This window comes from Neopelma chrysocephalum, unplaced genomic scaffold (genome assembly GCF_003984885.1).
Source record: "Neopelma chrysocephalum unplaced genomic scaffold, ASM398488v2 Primary Assembly neopelma1_117, whole genome shotgun sequence".
Taxonomy (NCBI): domain Eukaryota; kingdom Metazoa; phylum Chordata; class Aves; order Passeriformes; family Pipridae; genus Neopelma; species Neopelma chrysocephalum.
The window spans coordinates 896445-909093 of record NW_020897779.1 but is presented as its reverse complement, the minus strand read 5'-3'; the positions used below and the strand labels follow the sequence as shown (position 1 = coordinate 909093).

Sequence of the window (12649 nt, the reverse complement as noted above, 5' to 3'; positions counted from 1 at the left end):
AGAATAATTTACTCCAGAAAGCCAAAAGAATTTGCCAATGCTGGGAATCAAATCTGTGTTGCAAAAGGATGAAAACAGAATAAAGAGAGATTGTGGGGGAGAATGGGATTGTATTTGCACCATACTTGGTGCAGGCTCCTTGGAAGATGAAAAAAGATACTGATTTTAAAACCAGAAGCTGAAGAAAGAAGACAGGAGAAAGGGATGCATTTAGCATGATGCTGAGTAGACAAGGAAGAGTGGAAGAAAGAAAGGAAGGAGTTAGAAGTATTTAGTGAATATACAGGACTAGTGTTGCTGACTGTTTATATTGCCTTGTTTCCCTTCCTATTTTAAAGAGTCTTTTTTCTGAGCAAGAAGAAAACAAACAGGTAGCAAGTTATTCAAACCCTAAATTATTAATAGCAACACAGTCTTTTCTAAACTACAGAAAAGCATTAGATTACCCCAGCCACTCAGAATAAAACACTACCTAATACACTGGGGGTAGTGCTTGGGGCTCTTCCTCTCTCTAGTTCCTTTACATCCTGCTTCATTTCCAGCTACTGTCTCCTTGTGACTGTTCTTCTTGGCTGAATTCTGTCAGATTTTCTCAGAGAAGGCGGCCTGTCTCTCCCCTACCTCTTTTAGAGGGGCCATTGCACCATATCCTACAACCACAGTTCATGCCCCGAATTTCAATTAGAAGCAGAAAACAGATGTGAAGGGCATTACCAGCACCAAGGGCTTATGTTTTGTAAATATGTTCTCCAACACAGGGATGATAAGAGAAAACCTGTATAGTCCTTCTCACTCATTTCTTTAAACAATAGTTTAAAAAGCTTCTTTTCATTATTTTTTATTATTCTTGGGTTTTTTTGTTTATTTCTTTGCTGTGGATCTGAGAGAAAGTATTCCTAATACCTCAAAATCAAGATGCAAAGTGTACTTTTCACATGCAAACAAGCACAATGCTATATGCTGAAAAGTGAATACTACTACTCCTATTGATGAAAAATAAGGAAAAACAATAAAATAATGAAACCCACCAGATCAGGATCTGCCAGTTAGCTCCCAGAATACATGCACCCCTATGTGTATGTATCCTAAGAAGATTCATCCTTCCCTCCCACCTCAGGCCAGTCAAAAGTTTTCCGACTGTTACTTTATCTCTGATTTGATGCTTTGCTTTTCCTTTGAAAAAATGTCCCTCCTTCCATCTGTGGAGTTCTTTCCATCCAGAGACAGGATGGGAATCATTCCCACTAACTCTCCTTATTAAGAGACATGAGTTTATATCTCATCAGAAAGATTATAAAGCCCATGAACTCCTCCACCCAGAAATGAACTTCCAGCACCTACTGATCTAATGATTAGGTTGGTCTCAATGGTAAATCATCAAGACACTGCTAGAAACAGTAGGAGGCTACAGAGGGTGAACAAACCTTCTTTCATGTGGATCCCCTTTGCCATCAGCAGTGGAGAGGCGTTCTGACTCCGGGCTGTTCACACGGCGGTATCTGAGGGAGCGTACTTGTGCGGTGGGGGACTCCGGAGGCACTCGGACAGGGGAACTGGGGCAGACACCGTTTCTCTGCTCCTCTTCCACCATGCACTGAGTCTGTAGTGGGTAAACAGAAAGAACTTAAAAACCTGGCCAATCCCATCCATCACTGTTGCTCAGTGCTTTCTTCCAGGAAACAGTTTCAGCTGCATTTTCACAATCTACACAAACAATTTCTGAAGGAATGCAAGGGTCCCTATGCCCTGGCAATTACTGAGTATTAAAATAAGGTGCAGGTTTTAAATCAATTCAAATATTTAAACGTCTTTACAAGGTAGCCTTTGCATTTCAATTACCCTGAATAGTTGATCCAAAGGAGTTACCGTGGGTTAACCTACTGCATACACAAACTCTAACTGCTTATCCAAGATGTCTAAGAGCCCTTGTTTGCCAACATTCATCTATGTAGAGTCCACACATTATATTGTGTGGGGAGGAAGGGTTGAAAATGGAAGATTTGGCGAGGAGATAGTGCTATTTTTAGTTGTTTCTGCTCAAGATAACCCTGCAGCTAGGAAGGCAGAAAGGGACCTGGGGGTACTGATTGACAGCAGGGTCAACATGAGCCAGCAGTGCGCCCAGGTGGCCAAGAAGGCCAATGGCGTCCTCGCCTGTATCAGGAACAGCGTGGCCAACAGGTCCAGGGAAGTGATTCTTCCCCTGGACTTGGCACTGGTGAGGCCACACCTCAAGTGCTGTATCCAGCTCTGGGCCCCTCAATTCAGGAAGGACATTGAGGTGCTCTGGAGTAAGTCCAAAGAAGGGCAATGAGGCTGGTGAAGGGTCTGGAGAACAAGTCCTATGAGAAGCAGCTAAGGGAGCTGGGGTTGTTCAGCCTGGAGAAGAGGACGCTCAGGGGAGACCTCATCACTCTCTACAACTATCTGAAAGGAGGTTGTAGCCAGGTGGGCATCGATCTCTTCTCCCAGACAACCAGCAATAGGACGAGAGGACACAGTCTTAAGCTGCACCAGGGGAGGTTTAGGTTGGATATTAGGAAGAAATTCTTCACATAAAGAGCTATTGGGCAGTGGAATGGGCTGTCCAGGGAGGTGGTGGAGTCACCGTCCCTGGAAGTGTTTAAGAAAAGCCTGGATGTGGCACTTAGTGCCATGGTCTAGTTGACATGGTGGTGTTAGGTCATAGGGTTGGACTCAATGATTTCAGAGGTCTTCTCCAACCTAGATTATTCTCTGATGCTAAGAATAATTTTTCAGTGCGGGAATTTTCACATATGGTGTTTCCTTTGGGTTGTTTTCCGTCTGATGAAAGAAATTGAATTCTCTCAAAGAAGATAACAGAATGTTGTTAAATACTTAAAAGCACTCTTTCCCACAGGCTTGGAGGGAATGGAGATAAGAGAGTTTAGAATTGTAAAAACAGAGCCTGTTGATGAATTTGCATATGCATCAGGCCTTTAATATGCACAGCAAAGCCCAGACTGGGCTGGCGCTTTTGCCCCTGCTAAGTTTGGACTTAGCAGTGTATGTATGTCTCTGCAATGATGGAATAAATCTATTCTTCATACTTCAGCTGTGAGTCATGGCCATCTTGGTTAACCTGCATCTATCAATTCATACAATTGCAACATTTAAACTTTTACATCTGAAGAACTTGATATGACTAAGTCATCTCCTAATTACCAGGGTAGTTCGGGGGTTTTGTTTGTGTTTTGTTTCTTTGTTTGTTTGTTTAAATCATGCTACTCTAAACAAAGTCCTCCAGGACATACATTCAACCACAACATCTGTAAGAGCTTTCCACAGACCCAAGGTCATGCAAGAACCTGAACATGCTCATAGACGTGCATATTTCCTCATATCCGTACATATTTCCTTTTTCATACGGCCTTACTGAATTTGATTTTTTTTTTTAATTTAGCAGCAGACAAGGAAGCAAAAGTCGCTGACTAACACAGCTGCCTTCTGCCTTCCTCAGTGTTGATTCCCCTTGGAAGAGAGGGCCTGCTCAGGCAAAAGCATAGAGGCAGAATGGTCCAAGGGCTACAGCAGCAGTCTAGGATTTGCATTCAATACTGCTGTGTTGCCAGCCATGCAACATCAGCTACTACACACTGCCTCTGTGCAGGAATGTGTATGGAGGTGCCAGTGCAAGTTCCCAGTACGGAGAGTGCTTATCCTTCTCTGCTGCATGCCCTACATTCATTTGTCCTCTGTTAATGCTAGAGGCTCTGAACATAAGCAGCTTCTCAGTAAAATGCTGCTGATCAAGATAATTGCCTTTGTGCATGCAATGAGTACACAGCAAGTCAGTCAGTGTCCATAAATTAACAGACCTAAACCACTCAGGCTGGGTTTGGACTGCATAACTAAAGAGCCTTTGCAGCTAGGAAGAGTGGAGGAGAACTTTCAGGCATTAGAGGAAAAGCAGAATAGATGATAATGATTTAATCTGTAATTCATTCATGGACAGGAGAAGGTTAGTGACAAAGGAAGGTCAAATGCATTTGTGAAGTGAGAAAAGTGCTGATGTAACTGTCGGGTAGCAGGCAACTTGGTAAGATCCAAGAGCAGAGAACTGGGGGATGGTGTGCGAGAACAGTCACAGTAAGCCCTGTCCTCAGCACAGAAATGGGAGAAGTGGGACAGAAGGAGACCAGAATTGTGTGAACAAAGAAATAAGGATGACCTTAGAGAATTATTAGGAAGAAAAAACATGGCAAGATCCACTCATCACCTAAATGCAAAGAGCAAGACAAGGAGAGACAGTTACTTCTAGTGCTACAAGACTGAAAGATGAAGGACGGTGAAGCTGTGAATAGCAGAAGAGTGTTTAACGCAACAGCTGCCCTTGTGGTTCTGAAAGACACAAGGGATGCCTCAGATTACAAGCAGAGGTGAAGATGTGCCCTTAGGTATCAAATCTGCAGCATCCTTTTTTTCTTCATATGGTGACTGTTACTTAAATAAAAAATTATTCTCTCTCAGAGAACACTCAGACTAAAGGCCTGGCAAAGCAAGGCAGGCCAAGAGTCAGACTAAAGATAACAACCCCCAGGGAGAGAAAGCTTTGGAGAGCATGGTGCCCTGAGGTCTACTGCATAGACTGCTGTGTAGCACAGACTTGTCAGAGCTGAAGTGCTCAATGCCACACTGTAAGCTCCAGTAACCTGACAACAAATAGCATATTCCCTGGTGGGAGAGTCACCTGGTTATGCTGTGGATCCTGTAGAAATCTCTCCTGCCTCTAGCTGCTGTTATGATAGGGCTTGTGAATGACAGCGCTGGGTACCTAAGACATGACATAGAACTAGCACACAGAAAGGACATTTAGGACTCCCCTGTGCACATCTCAGTCTGACTGAAAGCATCAAGGCACCTGGTGGTTAAAAGGAACAGAAAAACACACAGAAGTTACCAGGATTTTTCTGTATGTTGTGTGAACAGAACTGTCCCTCTCTACCAGGCTTTTCTTATTTCATGTGCCTTCAAATGAAAACTTCTGGGAATGCACACAGTTACCAGTGAGAGATGAAGAAGTGATTTGAAGTTGGTTCATAATTCCCAGTGTTGGGGGATGCTGCTGCTAACGTTCCATACATTATAATATGTTGATCCGAATTATTTGCATTGGAGAATTTTAAGCAAGTTAGATGCATAATGTTTTTTCTAATAAGACTAAGTATTGCAAAGATATCTACATTGCTGAAATAAGGACTAACTTTTTACTAGTAGAGACTGAAGTGAATTCTGGTCAGACCCAGAAGACTGATAGATTTAACATGCTAGTCCACAAATGCCCATTAAAGACAGGTTTGTGACATGAATCCAATATGCCCTGACAATACTTTAAGACTGATGAACGTTTCTTTGCTAACAGATTATATATGTATCTAATGTCCTGCCACAAATACTAACTTACTTACAATATGTAAGCTGATCTAATAAATAAACTAACTGGCAGATCCTTATACTTAACATTTACTATAGTATCATCATTCAATGGGGATGCCTCCAAGAAATTAAGTAAGGTTTAAATGAAAGGATTAAGAAACATCTTAGAGATTATGAGGAAAATCAACTGAAGTATACACTTCATGCAAGCTAAAAAGTGTAATATGATTTTGGAATGCAGAAATATGAGAATATTAAGTGATGGTTTCTCTCACTGTTCACAGGGGTGAAACCATCATTAGATGCTCCTTATAGATTGTCCTAACCTTAGAAAGGAAAGTTAAATAAAAGGAAGAGAGAAATAAGTGATGATTCAAGATACAGAAAAATACAGCTTATGAAGACATCTCTGATTAAATTTATTTATGCAAGAGGTTGGGACACAATAAAATTTTGGCTTATAATTTCCAAGCTTGAGGCATTTCTGATATTGTATCAGCTATGCAAGGACTAGAATTCCCTTGCTTGAAGTATCAAAATCCTAGGTAATTATATGATTGTAAGAAGGATTCACTTCGGCATTAGTGGCCCCCAAAATGCCACTTGCATAAAGATCCAAATTAATCCCAATGGCTTTTACTTTGTGAAAAAATTGTTTGTCATTTCCTCTTTCCACAAGGAAACTCCTCAATGCTTTTTGGCCTGTACTATGTAGCATGTTACATCAGTGGATCTGAGTGGCTTCTAGCAGTCTATGGAACCATTGCCCTAAATCCAACAGCCACAGGAGATCAGGGAATGTTCTTTACTTTGCTGATGCTGATCCTGAGTTTGTTGCGATTCACATCTGTCTCTTCCCAAACTTCACCCTCATTGAAAGCGGTGTTTGGAGTCTGACCAAGACCTTCCACTGGTCGGCCTGACAGGATGGGAGGAGCATTCTCTTGATCACTCAGATGTTCACCCTGTAGGACATCCTCAGTGTTCTCACGAAGCAAGTCCCCAGGTACCGGCGTGACATTAACCACCCTATGGAAGAGACGAGATGATACAAATTATCAGTATATAAAGAAGGAGGCCTATCACACTGCCCCACAGGAATTCCTTAGCAGCTTTTAGGGTATGACCAGGTTGAAAAACAGGCAGACCAGCTTCATCCCAGATATGACAGCTTGAATCAGAACATCTAATGTAAAGTCACAAAGACAGTGGGTTGTATCAGTGGAAGCATCTTGGGACCCTTGATACACAGGCTGAAAGCTTCTTCAGAAGTGCCCATCACACAGTATTGAGCTTAGAAGAAACTTCCCCCTTTGCACAAGCAAATGAGGCTTAATAGGCCTTATAGCTTTTATTTTCTGTAATATTACTAGGGATTACTGTTATCCCCCAATGCCAGCCCCCTCAAAAGCACCAAGACAGACCAGTGAACCAAACCTTATCATTTTTAGTTTGGACTCACCTCCACCTCTGAGCATCAATCTCTGTGTACCTTTGCACCAGCACATGAAACACGCTGTAAAGGCTTAGGAGCTGTGTTAGAGGTGTGACCAGTGCATGCACTCAGCTGTACTCAGCTCACTGTCAGTCACAAACCCACCCCACAGCAAGGCATCAATGGCCTCAAAGCAGGTGCTCTCACAGAAGCTCCAGGCAGGTATGCCATATAATATGCATGATATACAAGCTCCACTGATCCTGCTCAGAGGTCTCCAGGCATCCCTTAATGTGACTCCAACCCACACACTCATCCCCAGTAGAAAATGCATTTTCAAGACAACAAGGATATGAAACTGGGTTCCACCACCTTAGACTTAAGGTTAATATATGAACTCAAATCAAGTGGTGGCTGCCACAAGGCACCAACTTTCCAGGATCATAATGGTCTTGAAATCTTTAAAAAAATGAACTTTTACTGAGCTTGTTGACCGTAGTCTGACTGGCACAACTGCAACACTCACCCAAACATGGCTGCTGTTTGCCTGGTGTTTTGCTGTGGTGGAGTTGAGGTGCTAGTGGACAACAAAATATCTGTACCAGCTTTCTCCCAGTCAAAGGCTTCATTTTCAGTGATGCCTCTTTCCTTCATGCTGTTCTCAAAAACGGACATGATTAGCTGGAATAGATTTACAAGAACAATTTATGTTAAGTAGCTGAGGGTGGCTCTCACCAAAAATCTAAAGTATGCACACGAAGACCAAGTGCAGTTTATAATCTCCAGTTTGCCTAAAAAAGGTACTAAGAAATGAAAGATAATGTTATAAAATGGTAATGATTGTTTCTTAGGCTGGTTTTGGCTCGGTAAATGAAATTTCTTCAGAACTGTAAAAGAAATGCTTGCAACATTTTGGCACTGATTTGATGAAATCTTGCAGTTGCCTTGTTAGTCCAAATCTAAATCCATAACTTCAGCTCAACTTTCCTGCAGATGAGACATGTGCAGAACAGTACATTTGATATGTAGTTCAAGGACTGCCAGAAGAAATAAGCACAACAGGAAAATGCAGTCTTAGGATGCAAATTCGTTGCAGTGTCTGGCTCAAATGCTTGGTCAGGAGCCCTACATTATGCTTATGCACAAAGTGGCCCGACACATTTGGCTGCATAAGAAAATAAAACTGTAAAACAGATGACACAATTTTCTTTATAAGATGGCAGGTACAGATGCTCATGCTGATGCGCTTTATGCTTGTTGCTGTCTAAGAACTGATATTCTTTAAGAGAGAATGAAACTACTATCAATAGTGTTCCATGCATTACCCAGAGAAATCTGATGTTCTGCTGTCCAAGGGAAACTGGATGCTATAGGCCAACAGAGCTGTGAGGTCCTATATTTCTAATAAAACTATTTAGCTAAATAATGCAGAACTGACAGGATTCAGCCTAAAGTCTACAGAGAGCGAGAGTGTGGTGGCAAATACATTTGGCTTATGGTATAGAATTAGCACTAAGTTATGAATAAAAATTACCATGAACAAACACTTTATTTGTATTTATATTCCAGTTCTCTTTATCAGCATGATCGGAAGGACAAGACAGCCTGCCACTTCCTACTACCTTCCACCAAACTGCAGTAAAATGTCTATTTGCAGCTTTCAGATGAGCCATCTCTTTCCTCCTTTTTGTGACCTAGAACCTTAGAATTAGGTGCTCCATTCCTGCAGTGACACAACATTTGATTAAAAGAATTTTCACAGTAGACTGTTGGTCAGACCAAGGTACATGTAACGCCTCTCCAGTGTGAACATGACATGATAGTGGTACCAGCTTCTTTGTCTTGAAAGAGATTTTACTGGTGTGACAGTTAAATACGATAGGATTGTGTTTCTGCTTGTTACCCTCCTGTCACAACAATGCCATTTCCCTTCTCACCCAGATGGAAATGGGCATTAATCTGCCTAATTAATTACTGAATACATAAGCTTTCAGACTATACCTATCTTCTGGCGAAGAACACACCAATTATGTGAACTACCTTCCTTACTCATTCCAACTCACGTCCTGCTAATTTTATTTGACAGTTTCTTATTTTCATATCAGAAGAAGCAGAATACAATAATTTTCCATTCACTTCTTGCCATTCTGCCTTGATTTTAAAGATGTCACGCACATGTCAGTACTCTTATTTTTTTTCAAAGTGTACTGTCCTATCTAATTAGTCTTTTCATATCTGAATCCATTTTGAGCCTCCTTGCTACCCTTCTGTAGATCTTCTCTGATTTTAAGATATCCTTTTTGATATGCAGGAATGGAACTGCAGACAGTATTTAAGAGTATATATATATATATGGCCAGTCTTCACGAAGGAAGATTTTGGGAAAGGTCTTTTACCTTTCCAGCCTGCGCAATGGATTTTTTAGGTGAGACACAGCCTGCGCTGAACTGAGCCCACCCTTTAATCCTAAGGTTCATCTGCCGGGGCCAAGTGAGCTTGGACAATGGCAGTGAGGTCCTCAGGACGTAGGTTTGTTTAGAGTGACCTTCTCATAGATGGATGGCCTTACAGGGCTGACAAGCTCCATCTGCCCGGGGGAGTATCCCTGACTGGGAAACGAACCCGGGCCGCGGTGGTGAGAGTGACACATCCTGTATGCTTCACACAAATGTACATGGTAATACAAGGATATTTTCTGTTTACCCTCTAATGCTACTCTAATTATTCTTAGGATTCTTCTGACTGCTACTTTGGCAATGCTTTGACTGCTACTGTCAAATGTCTTTCCAAAATTAATATCCCCACTTCCCTAAAGATGCCTTGCAAGAAGTCCACACATTTGTAGACAGATGCCCTTATAAAAGCCCTATTGGCTTCTGTTCACTAGATCATCCTCACCCATATGTCCACTAATCCCAGCCTTATCACAGCTTCTGATTCTTTGTGATGGACATGTCAGTGTCAGGGACTGGGATATTCTGAAGCTATTTAAAAATTGGTACTGCTTCTGCCACCTTCCATTCCTTTGATACTGAAGCAGTCTGAAGTAAGAAACCACATGCTAAAATTAGAAGTTCAGCTGTCTTATTCTTAGTGTTCCTTCCTGCCATCAAGGACCCACTCAGTCAAAACAACTTTTGATACTTTCTGCTGTAACTTATTCTGTAACTCTTGCATTTGACTTTGCAGGCCATTAGGGATTTTACAGCCTTCTTCACAGGCTGAAGGATACTAGTGTCCTAATCTGCCATTATTCTCAAACTATTCCATGGACTTATTGAGTCTTCTCAGCTTTCTCTGAAACATTTATACTTCTGATGGAAAGTCAAAACTTTACAAGGAGAAAAGCTGACTGGAAAACTGCACGTAACAGTCCCAGGTGCTCAGGATTCTGTGGCTGAGAGTGAGAAAGAAGTGAGGCATCAGTTCACAGTCATGACCAAGATGTAAGGGGCATTAAATCAGGCTGGCAGGTGGTAAGTGTAGAACAAACAGAAGAAAGCAGTTCTTCACACAGCAAGAACTTAAGCTGTGGCACCACCCTGTCACATGGTGGATGCTAAAGGTTTACATGAACACAGACTGGATAAGTTCTAACTGGATAAGTTAGAATCATAGAATGGTTTGGGTTGGAAGGGACCTTTAAAGGTCATCTAGTCCAAGCCCCCTACTACAGACAGGGACATCTTCAACTAGATCAGGTTGCTCAGAGCCCCTTCCAGCCTGTCTTCAAATGTTTCCAGAGATAGGTCATCTACAACCTCTACCTGTTCCAGTGTTTCATTATCCTCATAGTGAAGAATTTCTTCTCATATCTAGTTTAAATCTACCCTCCTTCAGTTTAAAACCATTACGCCTCGTCTTATTGAAACAGGTCCTGCTAAAACATCTGTCCCCATCTTTCTTACAGGCTCCCTTTAGCGTATTTGACTGAAGCTGTGAATTGCCTCCTTGTGAAAGAAAAGTATTCCACAGTAATACAACTAGATAAATCAACATAAAGACATCTGTGGAACTGAGCTCTTTGGAGAATTTGCTGTCTGGAATAGGTCTCCAAGTCAAGCTAGAAGAATCACTTTAGGTGGCAAACTGCAGAATTTTGTGGGGAATTCCCTTTTGGAGGCTTCTTGCCCAAGCTGCAACTGCAGGAAACCGAAGGCAAAGAGACAATTCACAGCTTCAGTTAAATCCTCTACTGTGAAAGAGTTGTTTGTGATTTGTACTACCCTAGAACTGTCTGGACACATCTCCCTCCATTTCCATCTCAAGGATGGCTCTTCAGTACCGTTATGACACAATTATTTTTAACTGGAATAGAATATAGGAAGATGTAGGTTCAAAAGGAGATTCTGAAACCTCTAATCCAACCACCTGCTCAAACCAGACCTACTGAAAATGCAGATCAGATTCCTCATCCAGGTAATCTTTGGAAATCCCCAAGAATGGAAATTCCACAGCTTCTCTAGGTACCTGTTTCATATTTAAGAACCCACATTCTCATTTTTTTCCCCCTAGATTTAGTCACAACTTCCATTGCTGCCTCTATTCTCCCCACAACTGTCCTTGAGGCACAAAAGACAGCAATCAGATCCCCTCTTTGACTTCTCTTTTCCAGGTCAAACAAATCCAGCTCCCTCTGCATCTTCTCAGTCCACCTCCATCCCTCTACAGCTCTTCATCTTAGTGGCAAATGTTATTTTTCTGCTGCACTATCTGGAAAGTATTTCCTTTTTTTTTTCTTTTTAATTTTTTAAAATTTTAAAAATGTGTGTTGCTACGCTACAATACATACATGGCTAAAACATAAAGGCACTGCTGGAGTTTGCTAGAACACCCTCCTACTCCCACTCATTTGATGCACTGTCAACAGAAGCAGGCACAGATTTGCTAATAAAATGTTGTTTCCATCACTCTGTCTTAATGTACAGAGAAAACCACCATGATAAAAATCAAGTTGCTCCAGTTATACTGTGCTAGTTGAGCTACCATAACTGACCATATACATGCTGATAGCAAACACTGAAAGGGAGGAAAATACGTATGTTAGATGAATATTAAAGAAAGAGATAATAATGGCCAAGGTCCATACAAGTCTGCAAGAAAACAAAGGGGTTGGTGGGCACGGTTGAGCCGCTGGTATAGGCTCTTTGCAGATCTTGGCAAGCTGTGCTAGAATTCTGTCACATTTGGAGTACCTCAAAATTTTTGTGTTTTAATTAAAGCCAGAAGTACTGTGTTGTTTGGGAAGAGTTTTTTGGTGTGGAATACAGGATTACTTTGAACAGGGTGGTGGAAGGAGATGAAAAAACATTTGAGATTTTGGAGAACTGTACAGTTCAGCCTTTTTCTCCTGGTCCTAGGAAAGGTATTTCTCAGCCAGGTATAAACACATGCATGGAAATCTTAAAAAAATCCAAACACCAATCCACAGTGCCATGCATCACACTGGTAGCAAAGAAAGGCTCCCACCTGATAGTCTGGCTTGGTGAAGTAGTCTAGGCTTGCAATGTGATCCAGAAAAAGGTGGAACTCTGAAGGCATGTGTTTTAGCAGCATTCGGTGTTCATACTTTTCTTTTATCATGCCAACTTGCTCCTGGGAAAAAAAAAATAATCTCAGAGCCAAGAATCTCTTCTATTGCTTCACATTTATACAGACTTATCTCTCCTGGAATATCACCTAGTCTTATTCCTGGAATACAGCCTCTTCCAGCAGTGTCTATACACTTCTTCTGTTTGCTGTCCCAAGCACAAGAAGGTTGATTACTGCAGGCAGAAGTCAAAGGGGAATCCTGAGTTAGAAACACTCCCCAGATCC

The 12649-nt window shown here is 41.7% G+C and overlaps 1 protein-coding gene across 5 annotated transcripts in view; it reads right to left on the bottom strand.

The window, feature by feature from the left end:
• Positions 1–12649, bottom strand: part of TTBK1 (tau tubulin kinase 1) — a 110062-nt gene that overhangs the window by 41665 nt on the left and 55748 nt on the right. For all 5 annotated transcript variants that reach the window (XM_027696915.1, XM_027696912.1, XM_027696913.1 and 2 more), the window contains 4 exons: positions 12302–12427; positions 7359–7513; positions 6207–6426; positions 1425–1600 (listed from right to left, as the gene is read on the bottom strand). In XM_027696915.1, coding sequence (XP_027552716.1) covers positions 1425–1600; positions 6207–6426; positions 7359–7513; positions 12302–12427 — 677 coding nt within the window. The remainder of the gene's footprint in view (positions 1–1424; positions 1601–6206; positions 6427–7358; positions 7514–12301; positions 12428–12649) is intronic.